This window comes from Salvelinus alpinus, chromosome 9 (genome assembly GCF_045679555.1).
Source record: "Salvelinus alpinus chromosome 9, SLU_Salpinus.1, whole genome shotgun sequence".
Classification (NCBI taxonomy): domain Eukaryota; kingdom Metazoa; phylum Chordata; class Actinopteri; order Salmoniformes; family Salmonidae; genus Salvelinus; species Salvelinus alpinus.
In genome coordinates, this window is record NC_092094.1 from 39536135 (window position 1) to 39558820 (window position 22686).

General features: G+C 43.6%; 1 protein-coding gene across 1 annotated transcript in view; it reads left to right on the forward strand.

Moving 5' to 3' along the window:
• Window positions 1–22686, forward strand: part of cdh13 (cadherin 13, H-cadherin (heart)) — a 526046-nt gene that overhangs the window by 432304 nt on the left and 71056 nt on the right. The window contains exon 10 of the mRNA XM_071326199.1: window positions 2198–2451. Within this exon, the coding sequence (XP_071182300.1) occupies window positions 2198–2451 (254 nt within the window). The remainder of the gene's footprint in view (window positions 1–2197; window positions 2452–22686) is intronic.

A 22686-nucleotide genomic window follows, 5' to 3' on the forward strand; every position in this document is an offset into this window, starting at 1 on the left:
TCTTTTATTAAAGTACAACATGTCTAAAGATGGATGGGGTCAATTGAAAATAATGGACCTACATTGACAGTCTCTTCACTCTGTCCAGCTTGGTAACAGTCATCGCAACAAAAGCTATGCAGTCAGGGATCATCAGAAATTCCAAAAGCAATGGATTGTTGCAGATTTTGATGGCAAGGAAATATATTAGTATTTAAGTGCGGTCTGTGAAGAACGATTGTGGCCCCTGGGGGAAAAGGAGTTTGACACCCCTGCTATAGTGGTTTGAAAGGGGAATTGGGCTTCCCTGGAAAATGTTGACCGAGGTTGCAATAGTATAGGGGGCGGGTCTTAGCAAAGGGTCAAATATCTCTCTCAATTATCTCTCAAATGACTCTCCTATCTCTCTCAATCCTCTTAATGATGAATGAGCTAAACCAAGTATTGTTTGTGGTATCATTACACAACGGGTGGGTCTATTCCTGAATGCTGATTGGTTAAAACCGCATTCCAGCTGGTGTCCCTTCCACAAGTTACCACCAGCTAAATCTATGATGTTAAAATGCCTATTTACTCTGTTCCATCTGACTGCGCAATCCACTGTCTCATCTACCCAGCCAGGCAATGTATAAACTTGACCTCCACTATAAAAAGCATCTAGACATTATCTCCCATTTCTTTTAGACTAACATTTAGTTTAGCGGAGATTTGTATAAACCTTAATGTCTGTCTCTCCGACATTTGCAACATTGCTTTAATAATCAAATTAGATATCCAGCTGTCCCATAGTAATGAACGTGTTGGGAGTCGGGACGAGACAGAAAGGCAGGCAGCATTTCTCAGCCAGTCGAAATCATGAATCAGCTGGCATAATTTTTATGGATATATACAAAGAAATTCAATTGAAAAAAAAGGTAAAACGAAACGCAGCTAATTGGCAGTCTTTCCCGCTTCAGTTTGAAATGATTGTGTTACTGTAACTGTGTTGTTGGCGAACTCCTCTGAACAACAGTGTCCTGACGAGTGAGCACATTCTCTATGCCAGGCAAAATCGCACCTCATTAGCTCATTGTTATGGATGAATCTAAATAAATGTCACTAGAAAAAAGCTTAAACAAATGCAAATGCAGCTACTTTTCTGTTATTCTGGCTGAACTTTTTGACGTGACTGTAAATTAGCAGTAGTTGACTAGCTAGCAAGCAAGGGATAAGAACGTTGCCAGCCAGTATGGCAATGGAACATTTAGAACGAACGACTGGGTCGTTTCCATAGATACAGAACAAAAAGACTGAATGACTGGGTCACTTCTCTAGCAACCCTAGAAAATGTGCTTTTAATGAAAATATGTCTATCATTATTTGAATATGTTGGTAACCCGGGTGGCGCAGTGGTCTAGGGCACTGCATCGCAGTGCTAGCTGCGCCACCAGAGTCTCTGGGTTCGCGCCCAGGCTCTGTCGCAGCCGGCCGCAACCGGGAGATCCGTGGGGCGACGCACAATTGGCATAGCGTCGTCCGGGTTAGGGAGGGTTTGGCCGGTAGGGAGGGTTTGGCCGGTAGGGATATCCTTGTCTCAGTATGTAAAAATGTAATAAAATGTATGCACTCTACTGTAAGCCGCTCTGGATAAGAGCGTCTGCTAAATGACTAAAATGTAAAAATGTAACCCGTTGTATAAAAGTGATAATGCCCTCAAAGCCGATGTTTGGAGGACATATTGGCACGGTTTGCTGGCCCTCGACTTTGTCTTGGGCCTAACAACACCCGTGCCAATATATCCTCCAAACACCGGCTTCTCGGGCATTATCACTTAAGTATAACAGGCAGGGTGGATGATGATATTACTGCACAATCTGGCCTATTCACTGGAGATATGAACATACAGGTTGCACCCTAAAGATCCTGTAACACTCATAGCTTTTATTGCTCTCATTATTCCAATAAATCCATACAATTTAGCAATATATATAGGATACAGGACTACAGAATAGCTGTAGTATTGCTGTAATATTGTATATTTTTTCTCAAGCACACTGCAGTTTGCCCCTTTACTTAGTTTGCTGCTGTCCTCCATTTTCCCACTTTTTCTTAAAAATGTTCTCTCCCCTTCACCTCTTTGTTGCTGTCCTACCGGTCTTATCATCCATCGTCTCCTTTCTGTTCTTTACATGTTTTCTCTTCTCACTTCCTTCCCTCTACTTCTCTCCTCTCTCCCCAGCCTCTGGACTATGAGAGTGTAGTGTTCCACACGCTGCTGATCAAGGTGGAGAACGAGGACCCCCTGGTGCCAGATGTGGGCTACGGCTCCAGCTCTACGGCCACCGTACACATCACTGTCCTGGACGTCAACGAGGGGCCCGTCTTCTTTCCCGACCCCCTCCAGGTCACTAAGATGGAGAACATCCCCCTGGGAAGTTTTGTGGCCTTGCTCAACGCCACCGACCCAGACGTTCTCCAATCACAGAGCATCAGGTGAGTGATCAGGTCATCAACCTCAGCCAGGAGTCCTGGCTTTGGTTGTAACCTGAATGTCATCTCATGGATATTGAGGTCCACACTGACTGTCAGCTTGACAACAATGAGCTGTGTGCAGGTCTGTTTATGTGCAGTAAATCTCAATCAACGGCGTTGATTCCACAGATGTTCCTCACAGTTATTGATTGAAAGTTGTCAAGGGGGACAATCAGGGTTCAACTTAGTTTGACAAACAACAATGATCTACAATGAATTTGTTCTTACCCTTTTAATCTTTATCCTCACTCACCTTCAGAGTTTGTCTATGGTGTTGAAAGAAAGAGATTCTTCACAGTGAGCTCCTCTATGTTAGTGTGACAAGGTGATTTAACAAAGACAACAAATCGGAAGCCATGACAGCACACCTCTTGGTTTCCAGACATCTCTCCATCTGTTCCGGCTCACACCTCTCTCCATCCCTCTATCCCTCAGTTGTCCCTCCCTGTCTGTCACCAGACACACTATAAATGGACATCTTATACATGTCAGCCAATCGCCTTCGCATAAAACTGCCTGTCTGGCTGTCAACTTTTTGTAAACACTCAAATTATTCCTCTGTCACCGGGGTGGCCTATTACTATAGAGGTGTGTTCAGGTTAACTGTTTTCACCACAGTCAAATCATACCTGGCCCACTTTAGAGCCTCATTAACTTTAACTGTGTAACACTCTAATCATTCCCACACTGTCTGTCTAGGAGGTCCATTACTTTTTGCTGTGTGTAACAGTCAAATCGTTCCCTGGCAGCTCTGGAGAGCCATTAGGTGAACTTCTCTTGCTTTACAAGAGGGGAAAGTCGTGATTGCTTTATGGGCTTTTAGCACAGATTTACGCTCAATTTGTGATGCTCAAGTTAGCGAATGGTTGGTGTTACATAATAGTTAAAATAGTTTTATGTAAATATATCAGGCCATAAATGACCCCTGAAATAAAACGCACCAGATGATGACATTACAGCTACTATATGATTATTGTTTCTTGTAGTTTATGAGCAGTAAAACCTCCTCACTGTATTACAGCCAAATGCAATAGGTTGGCTTTACTGTATGTCGCCTGAGTAGGATTTTGCTAAACTCTGGGTTTGAATTATTCTCACTGTCCTGGTTTTGGTATTGCCCTGTTTGTAACGAGTGTGCTGAGAGTCGGGAAGCAAGTTCAGGGAGTGAATGTTTTAATAAATAAACGTAACATAATACAAACCAAGAACCTCGAACAACGCACAGACATGAAACAGAAAAAATTACGCCTTGGGAAGGAACCAAAAGGAGTGACATATATAGTGCAGGTAATCTAGGAAGTGATAGAGTCCAGGTGAGTCTGACTATGTGCAGGTGCGCGTAACGATGGTGACAGGTGTGCGCCATAATGAGCAGCCTGGTGACCTAGAGGCTGGAGAGGGAGCACACGTCACACTCTGGATATGGGCCTAAATATGCATGTTTGGTGAAAAAGACCAACAAGCATTAATGGTTCTTTCCATCCCCTCATTTCTTCTGAAGAGTTCTGATGTTGTTGGACCCTCTTTTCCTCCATTAATTCCTCTCCTTTTAGTCAATATTTATTTATCCTCTATTTCCTCCTTCAGTTGAGGCACTCATGCCCTTTTCTTTCATCATCTTTCAAAAACAGCTGATCCTCTTCCACATTTCACCTCTCCATCATACCCTCTCCTCATTTGCGCTCTCTGTTCTATATCGTTGGTACTTGGTCTTTCTCTATTCTATGCCATCCTTCCAACAGATGAAATGTACTAAATATTCTTTCATTCACTATAGGATTACGTGTCCTCCACTTCTTCGCTCTCATCCCTGAGTTAAATCCTGTCTTTTTCTCTCTGTTCCATGCACATATATAAAGGTTCAGGGGATTTGATGTGTACTGTGTGGTGAGTGTGTTCTGGATGTTAGTGCAGACTGTGGGAGTGTACTGTGATCCTGTAATACAGGTCATTTTGATTTATTCATGCCCATAGAAGAGTCTGTATTCCAGAAACTACACTCTTAGAAATAAATGTGTAGGGTTCTTCAAAGAACCCCCTTTATATGATTTTACCTAGAACCCTCGATGAAGGGTTCAGTCTAGAAGCGTCTATAAAGGCTTTTACCGAGAACCCTTTTATCTTTGGATGGTTCTTACTAAACTCAGAAGAAAAAAAAACGTCCTCTCACTGTCAACTGCATTTATTTTCACTGAGAACTCAACGAGCTGGTTTAAGCCACAGCATTTTATAGCAAAGTCCATCCTCCTTCAGTCTACATGACACACAACAGATGGTTCTCCATCTGCATTGCTTGCTGTTTGGGGTTTTAGGCTGGGTTTCTGTATAGCACTTTGTGACATCAGCTGATGTAAAAAAGGGCTTTATAAATACATTTGATTGATTGCTTGATTGATTGGAATGGGTCACAATGTTAAGATTTGTATGAAGATACTTAGAATTCACAGCAGACAGTATCTGCTGAACAAACAGTTAGCATTGTGTAGAGACCAGTGTCTGGCCCCGCAACTCCATACTGGAGCCATCTCCCCCAATAACTCATGCTCTGGAATGCGGTATCCCCAAAGACATCGTAAATCTCCTGTCAGTGTTATCTCCCAGAGGCCCACTTTCAGTTCACACAGACACAATAGAGTTATAAGAACCCTCTATTCTGTTGCATAAAACCATTTGATGCAGTAAACGTATTATAACATAATCTTGTAATTTCCAACATACCCACCAGCCTTATTCAAATGTAATTCTTTATGACAGTACATTACATACTGTATATCATAAGGTCTTTCTTTGAGGGCCTAGTTATACCCTAACATAGTGGTGTTAGGAATCTCCTGGTTTGCACAGTGATGTATAATTCCGATTGGATCCAGCCAGTTAGGATATCCAACAAGTGGAATTGTTAATCACCCGCCACCTGCATTCAGAATGATTGAATACTGAGAATACCTCAATCTAAACTGGAACAACCATCTCAATAACGGGTGCAATAAATCCAATTACTAACAAATTTGATTAGTTTAGAAAACTGTATGTTATTTATCTTTGTGTAGCATAACATTTATCAACCAATCAATGTACATGCAAAAACACATATACAGTTTTACAGTAAAACAAACAATTCAGAAGATCTCCCTGCAATAGAGCATGCTGGGAAATATTATATATGGTTCTATGTAGAACCCTTCTTGCCTTCCAAAGAATTCTTCCCTTTCTTCCAAAAACGGTTCTTAGGATGTTAAAGGTCCTAGCTAGAACCATTTGACTTACAAAGAACTCTTGTCTTCCAAAAAGTGTTGTTCTGATCAAAACGATTCTTGGTAGAACCCTATCCCTCTGCAAATAACCCGTTTGGAACCCTTTTTTCTAAGATTGCACTTACCTATGGCATAGTCTTCTTACAAGTGGCCTGCTTCTTACTACCTCGCTCTCTTCCTCTCTCTCTTGTATCTGTTTCTCTCTCTATCTGGCTCTTTTATGTCTTTTGATCACCTTTTGCCAGTGAAACGGATTTTGAAGTGCCATAGCCTTAACCTAAGGCCAGAGGAGAATGAGGACAGGGGAAGACGTTGTGAGCTGGAGATGGAGATGGGGGAAGAGTATATAGAGAGCAGTGACAGAGAAAAATGGGGAGAAGGCAGCACATACGTGTTCTGAGTTCCTACTAGTTGTTCTCCCCACTATTCTAAGGAGGAATGACTGAAAGTTGACTAATTTGTAAAATAATCAAAGAAGTCTGATGAACTACTAATACGTCTATTCAGATAGTATGTGCAAAGACTAAAGATCAGCCTTCAAAACCATTTTTCTTTTTCATTAGTCCTACCTTGAAACCAATGTTAATTGTGGATCCATCACATTCCCTGATCATTTTCAAAGACTGAGCCTACTGGAGGTTGTTCCATACGAGCTCAAACAAGAATGCGTCGTGCAGAAGGAACAGGGTTCCCATTGATCTCGTTGCCTCACTCTTGTTCTTCCCTTGATGATTTGGAGGAAGTCTAATTCTGAAGATGTAATTAACAGCTATGATAAAAGCTGTTCACAAGACTAGCTAACGCTGAGTAGATTCAACCTGAGCCCAATGGAACTATAAATAGTGCTTTTTGATGTGGCTAACAGCATTCATTAGACTCATATTGTGTCTGATACAGTGAGTAATGGAAGATGAGCTTCTCCATCTTACTCCTTAGGAGAGGTAAGTGCTGTAGAAGCTATACGGATTGTGTAATGAACACTCATGGGAAATGAGGAAAATCGTATCAGCCAATTTCGTCGGCCATGATCCATAAAAGTACAGAACTATAATTGTAAACTTATTGTTTATGTCAGTGTTCATCTGCTCTACCTCTCTAACTTTTATTAATCAGATAGTATAACGCCACTGTCTGATGAAATAGAACAACATTTTTGCAAATTGTAACTTTTTTACATTTATTAAAAGCAATAACTCCCCTTAATGTTGTCTGAACATTTCATGACTCTAGGACCAAGAACATGTATTGAAAATAGCTTCTGAAGTTTCATAATTGTATGGTCATTTTTTCAACTTCCTGAAAAGATTAGGTTTTCATCAGACAGCAATGATATATTTGATTGAATTTGTGAATCTAAAGAACAGTGTCATACTGTATTTTAGAGGGGTGAATATGCAATACAAGTCTAACTGAATCGACAGGTTGGCAAATATTATGGTAACATAATAAATAGTATGCTTTGGACTTTATTAATGTTTTTGCTGATCTGATGCTCTTCTTTCTCTTGTCCCCCAGGCTGTTTGTAAGGTAGAGTTAGCACTGAGTAAGGGGAGCCTTGCTTTAAAGGGTTCCTCAGGAACATCACAAATATTAGATACACAATTGGAATTCTGGGATACATAGCGGAGTGAAGTGAGAGGGAATGCCCTTGCTTTCCTGGCAAACTTTTCCACAGATCTTTTTAGTTTGGTGTTTTGTTTGATGTGTGTGTGTGCTGTTTTTCGTGTGGTTGTTTTCTAGTGATTTTGAGGAAAAAATATCCTGGAAGAAGGTACATTTTGTTGACTTGAGTATTGACATACAGTACGGCCTGCAACTTCGCTTGCATCTTGTCTGCACTTTACTGAATATCATCAGTATGTACTTTAAATACTTACTTTGAATCAATAATACGTATTACAAGCTACAGAATGATAACCGTATTTGCACCTAATATGACCCACATAAAGTCCTAGCTTAGTTCTGCCTAAAGTTCAATTTATTGGATTAAATGAATTTATAAGAATCGACTTAATCACGTGATTAACACATCACCCCCCAATCACTTAATCACACCAGCCTCCTGCCAGCCAGACTGAAAGGAAGTCCAAGCAGCCCAGACAACCCTCAGTGGAATCATGCAAAGAACCAACTCCTCTGCCTTATAGACACACCAGCTCCTATCCCTTAACCCATATCATTTTAAAAGACATAGTTGGTTTGTTTTTTCCTCCCTTGAAAGTACAAACGGCGTCTCAAACAGAACAACTTATCCATCATTTAAAATTTCACCTCTCTTTTGCCATATCAAATTAAAATTGCTGAGGCTTTAAAGGAGTGGAAGGCGAGTAAGAGGCAGAGGCATGAAGAGACGTTAAGGAAGGAGGAGGAAGATGTAGAGCGGAGAGAGATTGATGTAGTTGGAGAGACCATGTGAAGGAGAGGTGTATGAGCAGCGTAAAGGCCCTTATCTGACAAGGTCAGACAGGGTGATAACATGTCTCTCTCACCCTCTCCTCAGCACTGCTAAGTCTGACTCCCCCTCCATGCAGTCAACACACACACACACACACACACACACACACACACACACACACACACACACACACACACACACACACACACACACACACACACACACACACACACAGAGAGAGAGAGAGACACGTCATACACTGATCTACTGGAACTAGTCAACAGGGGCAAATCTACTGCTGTACAAGACTGCAATAAGCTCTGTAATAAACGCTGAACTCAGATGTGTCTGTCGTGACACATCACATGAGGGCAGACAGATACTGTATAACCTTATGATATAGTTATCCTATTGGGACTCCGTTTGCTTTCTGTGGTGTTGCTTTTGTTCGTTTCAGAGACATGCGATTATGTAATGGACTACGTAGAAAGACCCCCCAGAGACCTGTATGTGTGTCAGTGTGTCTGTGGTCCTGTACATGTTGACCCAGTTGAGAGCTGTGAAACAGGAAGGCCAGCTGCAGGATGACAGACCGCCCTGTACTGGACCTGCTACCAGGCATTCTGTTGATGTGCTGCAACTCCAGTGGCTCTCACACCATCTGAACATTCTTAATGACACTGTTGTCACTCCACAGGAAGGGCTGCCCACCTGGAGTGACATCTTTGGAACTCTCTTTCCTGGAACTATTCCAGGAAAGTCCCGCACTGTTTTATCATGACTGAAGAGTAGATAGTATTTACCAATATTCTTCAGGCACCTGCAAATAGTACCAGTACTCTGTAGCTCAAGACAATGCATGTAGTTTGTGCTTTTTGGATGGTCTGAGAAGAAGAACTGGGTAATGGGGACCTGGCTTTAATTGCCCTTTGGAGTTGTTCTCCTGCAGTGGCATTCTTCAGAGAGCTTTTCTTTAATCATTCTTTCTTTCATAATGTTCTTGTCCATTCTTTCTTTTCATCATGTTCCTTTTTGAGACGGTGAACATTGTCAACTTCAATACAGTGTCATAATAGTGCAGATGTCTCGGTGGTGCATCTTGCCATTTTATATTGCCAAATGTAGTATGGCGCCGGAGCAGAAGGCAGAAGTTTTACGTGCCCCCGACCGATTGTGTTTTTTTTGTTTGTTTATCTGCATTGTTTGTAACTTATTTTTTTACTATTTTTGTACATAATGTTGCCGCTACCGTCTCTTATGACCAAAAATAACTTCTGGACATCAGGACTGCGATTACTCACCACGGACTAGCAGAATCCTTTTTCTTCATTCATGACTCTGACGAGCCCTAGGAGAAGGATATATGGCTCCCTCTGGAACAGGCCCCGACCCCCATGATCTGCGTGAAGAGGAGGCGGAGAAAGAGAGGCCGGAGGGCGGGCTGCCTTCTGAGGAGTCTGAGGCGATCGAATAAACCCCCACCCCCCTCAATTCTGCTAGCAAATCTTTGGACAATAAAATGGCCGAGTTATTGGGAAGATTAAACTACCAATGGGACATTAAAACTGTAACATCTTATGCTTCACGGAGTCGTGGCTGAACGATGACAATACCAACATACAGCTGTCTGGTTATACGATGTCCCGGCAGTATAGAACAGCGCCGTCTGGTAAGACAAGGGGTGGCGGTCTATGTATTTTTGTAAACAACAGCTGGTGCACGATATCTAAGGAAGTCTCGAGCTATTGCTCGCCTGAAGTAGAGTTTCTCATGATAAGCTGCAGACCACATTACCTACCGCGAGAGTTTTCATCTATAGTCTTTGTAGCTGTTTACATACCACCACAGTCAGAGGCTGGCACTAAGATAGCGTTGAATGAGCTGTATTCCACCATAAGCAAACAAGAAAACGCTCACCCAGAGGCGGCACTCCTCATAGCCGGGGACTTTAATGCAGGGAAACTAAAATCAGTTTTACCAAATTTTTATCAGATAATGTGCAACCAAAGGGAAAAGAACTCTGAACCACCTATACTCCACACACATAGATGCATACAAAGCACTCCCTCACCCTCCATTTGGCAAATCTGACCATAATTCCATCCTCCTGATTCCTTCTTACAAGTAACAATTAAAGCAGGAAGCACCAGTGACTAGATCAATAAAAAAGTGTCAGATGAAGCAAATGCTAAGCTACAGGACTGTTTTGTCAGCACAGACTGGAATATGTTCCGGGTTTCCTCCAATGGCATTGAGGAGTATACCACATCTGTCGTTGGCTTCATCAATAAGTGCATCGATGATGTCGTTCCCACAGTGACCGTACGTACATACCCCAACCTACCAGACGAGCTAAACTACTGCTATGCTCGCTTCGAGGCAAATAACACTGAAACATGCATGAGAGCACCAGCTGTACCGGAAGCCTATGTGATCACGCTCTCCGAAGCCGATGTGAGTAAGATCTTTAGAAAGATCAACATTCACAAGGCCGCAGGGCCAGATGGATTACCAGGACATGTACTGCAAGCATGCGCTGACCAACTAGCAAGTGTCTTCACTGACATTTTCAACCTCTCCCTGTCCGAGTCTGTAATACCAACATGTTTTAAGCAGACCACCATAGTGACTGTGCCCAAGAACACTAAGGTAACCTGCCTAAATTACTACCGACCCGTAGCACTATGGTCCCAGATACCCTAGACCCACTTCAATTTGCATACTACCCCAACAGATCCACAGATGATGCAGTCTCTATTGCACTCCACACTGCCCTTTCCCACCTATACAAAATTAACACCTATCTGAGAATGCTATTCATTAACTACAGCTCAGCGTTCAACACCATAGTGCCCTCAAAGCTCATCAATAAGCTAAGGACCCTGGGACTAAACACCTCCATCTGCACCTGGATACTGGACTTCCTGACGGGCCGCCCCCAGGTGGTAAGGGTAGGTAACAACACATCCGCCATGCTGATCCTCAACACAGGGGCCCCTCAGGGGTGCGTGCTCAGCCCCCACCTGCACTCTCTGTTCACTCATGACTGCGCGGCCAGGCACGACTCCATCATTAAATTTGCTGATGACACAACAGTGGTAGGCCTGATCACCGACAACAACGAGACAGCCTATAGAGAGGAGGTCAGAGACCTGGCTGTGTGGTGCCAGGACAACAACCTCGTCCTCTATGTGATCAAGACAAAGGAGATGATTGTGGACCACAGGAAAAAGAGGACCGAACACGCCACCATTTTCATCGACGGGGCTGCAGTGAAGCAGGTTGAGAGCTTCAAGTTCCTTGGTGTCTACGTCACCAACAAACTAACATGGTCCAAGCACATCATGACAGTCATGAAGCAGGCATGACAAAACCTATTCCCCCTCAGGAAACTGAAAATATTTGGCATGGGTCCTCAGATCCTAAAAAGGTTCTACAGCTGCACCATCGAGAGCATCCTGACTGGTTGCATCACTGCCTGGTATGGAAACTGCTTGGCCTCCAACCGCAAGGCACAACAGAGGGTAGTGCGCACGGCCCAGTACATCACTCGGGCCAAGCTTCCTGCCATCCAGGACCGCTATACCAGGCAGTGTCAGAGGAAGGCCCTAAAAATTGTCAAAGACTCCATCCACCCTAGCCATAGACTGTTCTCTCTGCCACCACACGGCAAGTGGTACTGGAGTGCCAAGTCTAGGTCCAAGAAGCTTCTAAACAGCTTCTACCCCCAAGCCATAAGACTCCTGAACATCTAGTCAAATGGCTACCCAGACTACTCGCATTGTCCCCCTCCCCACGCTTCCCCTCTCCACACCACTGCCACTCTCTGTTGTCATCTATGCATAGTCACTTTAACTATACCTACATGTACATACTACCTCAACTAACCTGTGCCCCCACACATTGACTCTGTACCGGCACCCCCCTGTATATATTGTTATTTTTTACTGCTGCTCTTTAATTACATCTTACTTTTATCCGTATTTTTTTAAAACTGCACTGTCGGTTAGGGGCTCATAAGTAAGCATTTCACTGTAAGGTCTACACCTGTTGTATTCGGCGCATGTGACTGATACATTTGATTTGATTTGATCTTTGAGTGTTTCTCATGTCCTTTTGTGTATTAAATCAGATATGAAACCTGCTCCTCTGATTTTCCCTGCTCTCTTTATGGATGAGAGCCTACAGATGAGTGGGGGAGTTCTGGTGGTTAGGATAAGTACTAGAGAAAGTAGATGGACAGCTCAGGGAAACTCCCTAAGATGAATGAGGGAAGGGTAAAGAAAGGAGCGATAAGGGTAGAGTTGGATGGAGGAATAGAAACAGAGGTTTTGGGAGAGGATGGAGAGTGAAGTGGAGGTTGGTAATGAGAGCGAGGGTTGAGGAGAGAGAGGAATAAGTGGGAGGAATAGTGAAAAAGGGATGGAAAGAGAGTTATACAGTGAGAGAGGTATGCGCGGGTGGATGGCTGTGTTTAATAATGCAATAGTGCTATCTACAGCCAGCTATAATTAATGGAGGAACGTACAGAGGAACGTACAGTCTGGTCATGCCGTACCCCAGAGTTGCAGGAATAGAGACCTTTCAAAAACCACAAAATATCTGCTTCCTACAAATCAGGTTTACCATGGTGCAGAACCATTACTCTTGTAAGAGGGTGTGTGGCATCAACCGAAGGGAGAAACCAGGATAAGTGCTTTGACTTTTGAGACAGCCGCAACTTCTAAAAGGTTTCAAGTGTAGTTGAATGTTCTGGAGAAGCTTTGCTGTTCTCTTGGTATTACCCATCATCATACTTATGTTGTTGTTTAAGAACACTGTCACATTCCGGCGCCGGAAAGAGATGGCTGCCTCGCTTCGCGTTCCTTGGAAAATATGCAGTATTTTGTTTTTTTACGTGTTATTTCTTACATCGGTACCCCGGGTAATCTTAGGTTTCATTACATACAGTCGGGAGGAACTACTGAATATACGATTAACGTCAACTCATCATCGTTCCTACCAGGAATATGACTTTCCCGAAACGGATCCAGTGTCTTGCCTTCCACACAATACAATGGATCTGATCCCAGCCGGCGACCCTGTGCGACGCCGAAAAAGGGGAAAACGTGGCGGTCTCGTGGTCAGGCTTCGGAGACGGGCACATCGCGCTCCACTCCCTAGCATACTACTCGCCAATGTCCAGTCTCTTGACAATAAGGTTGATGAAATCCGAGCACGGGTAGCATTCCAGAGAGACATCAGGGATTGCAACGTGCTCTGCTTCACGGAAACATGGCTAACTCAAGGGACGCTAACGGAGTCGGTGCAGCCAGCTGGTTTCTCCATGCATCGCGCCGACAGAAACAAACATCTTTCCGGTAAGAAGAGGGGCGGGGGGGTATGCCTTATGATTAACGAGAAGTGGTGTGATCATCATAACAACACACAAGAACTCAAGTCGTTCTGTTCACCTGATCTAGAACTCCTCACAATCAAATGTCGACCGCATTATCTACCAAGGGAATTCTCGTCAATCATAATCACAGCCGTATACATTCCCCCCCAAGCAGACACATCGATGGCCCTGAACGAACTTTATCTGACTCTTTGTAAACTGGAAACCACACACCCTGAGGCTGCATTCATCGTAGCTGGGGATTTTAACAAGGCTAATCTAAAAACAAAACTCCCTAAATTCTATCAGCATATCGATTGTGCTACCAGGGCTGGAAAAACACTAGACCATTGTTACACTAATTTCCACGACGCTTATAAGGCCCTCCCCCGCCCCCCTTTCGGAAAAGCTGACCACGACTCCATTTTGTTGATTCCAGCCTACAAACAAAAACTCAAACAACAAGCTCCCGCGCTCAGGTCTGTTCAACGCTGGTCCGACCAATCTGAATCCACGCTTCAAGACTGCTTCGATCACGCAGATTGGAATATGTTCCGCATCGCGTCCAACAACAATATTGACGAATATGCTGATTCGGTGAGCGAGTTCATTAGGAAGTGCATTGACGATGTCGTACCCACAGCAACGATAAAAACATTCCCAAACCAGAAACCGTGGATTGACGGCAGCATTCGCGTGAAACTGAAAGCGCGAACCACTGCTTTTAACCAGGGCAAGGTGACCGGAAGCATGACCGAATACAAACAGTGTAGCTATTCTCTCCGCAAGGCAATCAAACAGGCCAAGTCTCAGTACAGAGACAAAATCGAGTCGAAATTCAACAGCTCAGACACAAGAGGTATGTGGCAGGGTCTACAGTCAATCACGGATTACAAAAAGAAAACCAGCCCCGTCGAGGACCAGGATGTCTTGCTCCCAGACAGGCTAAACAACTTTTTTGCCCGCTTTGAGGACAATACAGTGCCACTGACACGGCCCCCTACCAAAACCTGCGGGCTCTCCTTCACTGCAGCCGAGGTGAGTAAAACATTTAAACGTGTTAACCCTCGCAAGGCTGCAGGCCCAGACGGCATTCCCAGCCGCGTCCTCAGAGCATGCGCAGACCAGCTGGCTGGTGTGTTTACGGACATATTCAATCAATCCTTATCCCAGTCTGCTGTTCCCACATGCTTCAAGAGGGCCACCATTGTTCCTGTTCCCAAGAAAGCTAAGGTAACTGAGCTAAACGACTACCGCCCCGTAGCACTCACTTCCGTCATCATGAAGTGCTTTGAGAGACTAGTCAAGGACCATATCACCTCCACCCTACCGGACACCCTAGACCCACTCCAATTTGCTTACCGACCCAATAGGTCCACAGACGACGCAATCGCAACCACACTGCACACTGCCCTAACCCATCTGGACAAGAGGAATACCCATGTGAGAATGCTGTTCATCGATTACAGCTCAGCATTTAACACCATAGTACCCTCCAAACTCGTCATCAAGCTCGAGACCCTGGGTCTCGACCCCGCCCTGTGCAACTGGGTCCTGGACTTCCTGACGGGCCGCCCCCAGGTGGTGAGGGTAGGTAACAACATCTCCACCCCGCTGATCCTCAACACTGGGGCCCCACAAGGGTGCGTTCTGAGCCCTCTCCTGTACTCCCTGTTCACCCACGACTGCGTGGCCATGCACGCCTCCAACTCAATCATCAAGTTTGCGGATGACACTACAGTGGTAGGCTTGATCACCAACAACGACGAGACGGCCTACAGGGAGGAGGTGAGGGCCCTCGGAGTGTGGTGTCAGGAAAATAACCTCATACTCAACGTCAACAAAACAAAGGAGATGATTGTGGACTTCAGGAAACAGCAGAGGGAGCACCCCCCTATCCACATCGACGGGTCAGTAGTGGAGAAGGTGGAAAGTTTTAAGTTCCTCGGTGTACACATCACGGACAAACTGAACTGGTCCACCCACACAGACAGCGTTGTGAAGAAGGCGCAGCAGCGCCTCTTCAACCTCAGGAGGCTGAAGAAATTCGGCTTGTCACCAAAAGCACTCACAAACTTCTACAGATGCACAATCGAGAGCATCCTGTCGGGCTGTATCACCGCCTGGTACGGCAACTGCTCCGCCCACAACCGTAAGGCTCTCCAGAGGGTAGTGAGGTCTGCAGAACGCATCACCAGGGGCAAACTACCTGCCCTCCAGGACACCTACACCACCCGATGTCACAGGAAGGCCATAAAGATCATCAAGGACAACAACCACCCAAGCCACTGCCTGTTCACCCCGCTATCATCCAGAAGGCGAGGTCAGTACAGGTGCATCAAAGCAGGGACCGAGAGACTGAAAAACAGCTTCTATCTCAAGGCCATCAGACTGTTAAACAGCCACCACTAACATTTAGCGGCCGCTGCCAACATACTGACTCAACTCCAGCCACTTTAAAAATGGGAATTGATGGAAATTATGTAAAAATGTACCACTAGCCACTTTAAGCAATGCCACTTAATACAATGTTTACATACCCTACATTACCCATCTCATATGTATATATACTGTACTCTATATCATCTACTGCATCTTGCCATCTTTATGCAATACATGTACCACTAGCCACTTTAAACTATGCCACTTTATGTTTACATACCCTACAGTACTCATCTCATATGTATATACCGTACTCTATACCATCTACTGCATCTGCCATGCCGTTCTGTACCACCACTCATCCATATATCTTTATGTACATATTCTTTATCCCTTACACTTGTGTGTGTGTGTAAGGTAGTAGTGTGGAATTGTTAGGTTAGATTACTGTTGGTTATTACTGCATTGTCGGAACTAGAAGCACAAGCATTTCGCTACACTCGCATTAACATCTGCTAACCATGTGTATGTGACTAATAAAATTTGATTTGATTTGACATTGTTACTCTGGGATCATGTCCCTGACTATCAGGTGTATCCTTTCTAACAGCTCTGTCAGCCCCCCGCCACCTTTCTCTTCTCTTTGTGTTCCTGATATATTCTTCCTTCTGGGTTGAGTGAAGGCAGATTGTAGACCAATCAGTTGTGTACTTTCGTTTCTAATTTTAGATTCAAAGTAATGGAGTGCCAAATATGTGGAGGGGGAAGGCTAAAGACACATAACCATGATTCCATGAGATAATTAAAACAATCCCAAACGTGCCAAGAGGAAGAGAGAGAGAGACTGCGCTGCAAGGCCTCACTGAAGCGCAGATAAATTGCTTTTCTCCATGTTAATTACAGGGTTATGATTTTCAGGTGATGCAAAGAGCTACGTTTTGTGCTTTATTATGATCATAAATGTCATTTGATGTGTTGCGTTGCTCAGGCATGATAATTTATGGAAATGTGCTACAGCGGCTGCTATTACCCTCACAGAGAGATGGGTGTGCGTGGACTTGTCTGTGTCTTGTGTGTGTGGTTCATTCATCCTCTCTGTCGCTGTCATTTTTGCTTAGGGGACCTGATGGTGGAGGTGCCACTGAGCTGAGAAGCCTGAGCTGAGAGGCCTCTGTCTAAATGACTGTAGAGTATTAGACCAGGAGAGAGGGAAATACTACGCTTCTTAATGAGTTAATTGAAACACGGGGAGAGTGCCTTCTTGAGCTCCAACTTTAAAGCTGATTTTCCAGGCTGTGATCGTGTCACTTGGAGTGATAAATAGGAGTGAGATCAGAGCAAACTGATTCCCCCCCTAGCCTGTGACTGCAGCAGTGATAGTGGTACTGACTAAGGTGAGTTTACTGCTCTGTGAGCTCAGTCCCACTGTGTATCAAAGACACATCTTCCCCTGACTCAAATGTACTGTATCAACTGTTTGTTTCTATTATCTCTGTGGTATCTGTGCTGTAGTCTAGTCTACCTCCCAGTCCCAGTGTATTAGGGGCAGTCCTGGACTGGAGAGAGAAGGTTGGGTGGGTTTGTAAGTGGGGTCCTCTCCTATCAGACCCTGAATGATGGATGTGGAGTGACAGCCAGTGTCAACAAGGCCTTAATGAATAGCAGACCCAAACGATGCCTGGTGCGACGCATGGTGGCGGTACTGACACACAAGATGCTCTGACTCCCTCTGTCACTGCACCAAATACCTTGGTTTCAGACTCTTAGCTATCCCTACACCTCTGAAGACTCTAGCCACTTCCATGCCAGCCGGAAGAACTTAGTTAACCTTGATACTCACTCCTCAACATTATTACTGCACCCCCGCCCTCCCTTTATTGTCACTGCCCCCCTCTCCCAACCCCCCACACACACATTTTATTGTCACAACCCCCCCCCCCCCACCCACACATTTTATTGTCACAACCCCCCCCCCCCCCCCCTCTGTCACGTGTGCTCCCTCTCCAGCCTCCAGGTCACCAGGCTGCTCGTTAGGGTGCACACCGGTCACCAGCGTTAGGCGCATAATGACACTCACCTGTACTCCATCAGCTCCTTGATTACCTGCCCTATATATGCCACTCCCTTTGGTTTCTTCCCCAGTCGTCATCCAGTCGTCATTGTTTCTGTTCTATGTCAGTGCCCTGTTTGTGTGTGTTTTGTTCTTTCATTTGTTACATTTTTTCACTCCCTGAACTTGCTTCCCGACTTTCAGCGTACATCGGTACACCCCCCTACACTACTGGGTGCTAATTCTGTATAAACATGCTTTTATTTGTCAAAAAAGAAGAACAAGTGGTGTTCAAATGTCAAATTATAAAATGAAACATCTCCAAAAATACCTAATATCAAGTAATTTGTAAAAAAAAAAAAAAAAAAAATTTTAAGTAATAAAGTGTAGTAAAAAGAAGAGTGTGATGTTCTGTGGTGTGTACAGTTGAAGTCAGAAGTTTACATACACTTAGGTTGGAGTCATTAACACTCGTTTTTCAACCACTCCACAAATTTCTTGTTAAAGCTTGGTCTCAAATGGGTTTTCCAAATGGACAATGACCCCAATGCATACTTCCAAAGTTGTGGCAAAATGGCTTAAGGACAACAAAGTCAAGGTATTGGAGTGGCCATCACAAAGCCCTGACCTCAATCCCATAGAAAATGTGTGGTTAGAACTGAAAAGGCGTGTGCGAGCAAGGAGGCCTACAAACCTGACTCAGTTACACCAGCTCTGTCAGGAGGAATGTGCCAAAATTCACCCAACTTTTTGTGGGAAGCTTGTGGAAGGCAACCCGAAACGTTTGACCCATGTTAAACAATTTAAAGGCAATGCTACCAAATACTAATTGAGTGCATGTAAACTTCTGACCCACTGGGAATGTGATGAAAGAAATAGAAGCTGAAATAAATCCTTCTCTACTATTATTCTGACATTTGACATTCTTAAAATAAATCCTAACTGACCTAAAACAGTGCATTTTTACTGTGATTAAATTTCAGGAATTGTGAAAAACTGAGTTTAAATGTATTTGGCTAAGGTGTATGTAAACTTCTGACTTCAAGTGTAAATGTAAGGGTGGGTGAGTGGGAGTCAGTGAAAAAAGTATTTTGAATAGCAGGTGTGAAGAGTCAGTGAAAATGTTTGTTAAACAGAAAACCCAAACCTATGGCAGCAGACCCACAAGGTCCGCCATGAGAGGTGACTGTACAGTTCCCTTAAAGAATTGCACCTTCAGTAAATCCGCTTTCTCTGAGAGCTTCCCATGTATGGAATACACTGCCATCAGACACACATAACTGCACCACCTATCACACTTTCACAAAAAACATGAAGACATGATCAATCAGATTTGTGAACATAATCCCTAGCGGTGTATTGCCGCATTCCATGTTGTCTGTTGTCTGTAGCTTGTGAGGTGTGGAAACACGTTTTTGCCTATATGGATTTTGTCTTGTTGCTTTTGGTGCGATGTTGCTCTGTCTGTATGCTGTGTCTTGCTTGTCCTATGTTGCTCTGCGTGTGCTCACTGCTCAATGATTGTCTGTATAGTAATTGTTTTTAATAACCTGCTCAGGGACTGCGGTTGAAAATTAGGCGGCTGGCTAAAACCTTCACTTTTACTGAAATGTTGATTAATGTGCACTGTCCCTGTAAAAAATAAAATAAACTCAACTCAAACTCAAATAGTCTCTAAAGTGCAGGTGATTTTCTGTGGTCAGATGTTCTGGGCAGGGCCGCTGTGGATGTGGATGGTTGCTTCGTTTTTTCCCCCCATAAGAGCCCTTCTTCTCTAGTCTCATGACGCAATCAGGTACTCCGGGGAGAGCCAGGGTGGGGAGGTTATTGAAAATGCATCCGGGTCCTCTGGGTCTGTCTCCACATCAGATATCATGTCTTCAGTTTCCCCCGCAAATCGCTACTTCTCTTCAACAGAGAGTTATTTTGACCGACTGGCCAGAGCCTGTGAAATTATAGCTTATTCTACCCAATAAGCAAACTGTCTTGAACACAGGAATCTCAAAGCTAAAAAAGCACATTAAAATCACACTAAAAACTATTTCAGTCTAATGCTGATTTGCAGCTGAGTCTGAGAAGTCAGTGTGGTGTATTAGCAATTGTTATACTGTATGCATCAAAATCCCTGAGAACATTTTAAGATGTAGAACTATGTTACAGTCAGTCCATGTCTTTATGGGACTACTCACCTTCAAACTCTGCTATGCTTCACTCTCCATCTGTGTCCCTCAGTGGAGGCTGCTGAGTGGAGGACAGCTCATAATAATGGCTGGAACGGCGTAAATGAAATTGATAACATTTATTCTACTACAGCCTTGAGCCCGTCCTCCCCAATTAAGGTGCCACCAACCTCCTGTGGTGTACCTTCATCTCAACTGACTGACCAGCAGACAGTACATGGGTATTGTGCAGACTGTTCTTCCTGAGACATGACATAGAAAAACAGGAAATTAAGTTTATGCATGAAAATGCTAAGATAACCATCATACAACAACCTACCCTGATTTCGGGGGACTTTTTCCCCCCTGAAACTTTATTTTGTCAAATTCAAAGTCATAAATAAATACATTCACTTTTCTTTTCTTTTCTATAGTTGTCCTTGCTAGCATTAATGTGTATATCCCTTACAGCCCGCTATTAAAACAGAAAATACCACCATTAGCAAATTAACACGATTCAAATATTCAACATTAGCTACCACCAATGTGCAAGTTGTAAAAGTAAACATTGAACTTAGGGATATCTCATTCTGTGTTGCTCGACAAACGCCCATTCCGGCGCAGCCGCTGGAGGAGTGCTCAGCTGGAGTTGCTGCTGTTATTGTTGTTGGAAGAGTTGAGTCAGCCTTTCGTTCATACCCCCGTGGCATCTGATTCAGCCTGGCCATGAGTTGTTGGAAATCCATGCCCTCGTTTGGTGATGCATCATTCACTCCCACGAAGAGACTCATTAGCTAGCTTGTTTTTGTCAAGACAGAAATGTGCAATTTCTTACACCTACAACTTAAATCCATGTAACATGATCATGTTAACTACAATGTTTGTTAACTAGCTAGTAATGTTAGCTATTGGCTGTAGTAATTTAATTTAGCTAGCTAGCTAGCTACCTCTGCTAACATTACAGCTGCTACAGGGTCGTCACTAGTTACCATAGTCACAAGTCAGAAGGCCCACATACTCGACCAATCAAATGAGAGAGTGTGATGACTCGTATGCCGGCTCAGAAGGCCCACCTACCCGACCAATCAGATGAAAGAGTGTGATGACGCATTTGCCGGGTTACGTTATATTTTGAGTTCAAATTTGAGGTCCAAATAACTAAATACATTCAAGAACAAGAATTGGCAACCTCACAAAATTTCATAACCTTGAGAAAGGACAAAAGTTTGAGGAAAAAGGTATTCGATTACAAGCACAGAGGAGTTATTATATTTGATAGAGCAACATTGTTAGTTTCCCTACAAGCCTGTCATTCTGTTAGTAATATATCATATTACCTTCAACAGATGCACAACTTCTGCACAGCTCCCAAAACTCAGTTGGGAGAGTAAAAGTCTCCCATTCAATGGTGGTTCCTTTTAAGTTGTGGGCACTAAGACATATGAATGCCACCAGGGGAAAGACAGACAAACAAAAGCCAAACAGAAATATGCTGCTGAAATGAACACGAAGTTAATAAGTTCAAAGACAGATCACTGTAATTTATACACTTTTACAATAATAATTTAATTTTAATGGTGTTGAAGTACCAACAATAGAATGTTCCTCAATAAAATGTAAGAAGATTGGACTTAAGAGTCCCACTCATGAATACTGGTTTCAATAAAATGTTAAACTTACAAGCAAATACTTTATGAATGTAATGTTACAAATAAAGTTGCTAGCCAACTAGCCTGCTAACATTAGCCCTACTAGTCTGCTAATGTTAGCCCTACCAGCCTGCTAATGTTATGTTAGCACTGAATGAGTCAGCCAGTTGCTATCAACACCTTAACAGCTACATTAAAGTAAAGCAATATTTTGGAAACACATAACGCTAACCAGTTATCATAGAATGTTAGCTATATACAGTCAGCTTAGCCAGCTGGCTATTGTTAGTTATTTAGCCAATTAGCTATTAGCCTAGTCAGCCTAGCCATACACCACAGTAATGGTCGGCAAGCTAGTGCCCAAATACTGGAGACCAGCTAGAACACAACTAACACAACACAACTAAAACATAACCGCAGATTAAAAGCAAAGAGAGAGCAGAGACTTACAGATTGATGGTTGGGGCCATCCAATGTTAAAACTTTTGAAAGAGTGCAGGCTGAGTTAGGGGTGAAAAGTAGGTAGGGGACTCCCTTTTTTTATTGCCTATTCCAGGGTTTTCCAAATTCGATCAGCCGTTTTGGTTTTTGCGCAAGCACTACACAGCTGATTCAAACAATCAAATATTGATGATGAGTTGGTTGTTTTAATCAGTTTACTTTAGCAGTATAAATGTCAAGGTAAGGTATGCAGTGCTTACAGTGAATACAGTCACTGATAAAGTGGAAACATTGCCTTTAAATTTCAATCACGCTGTAAAGCTGAACTTCCCTAATGCGGATTAAATAGAGCCCCTACTGTAGGTGTATTCATAGAATGACATATAGAATGTCTATTAAATTCATATGATCGCTGTTTCTCTAGTAGGCCTAGTAAAGAATTGTCAGAAAACTTTGAACATGTATTACCTTTTAATAAGGCATTAACAC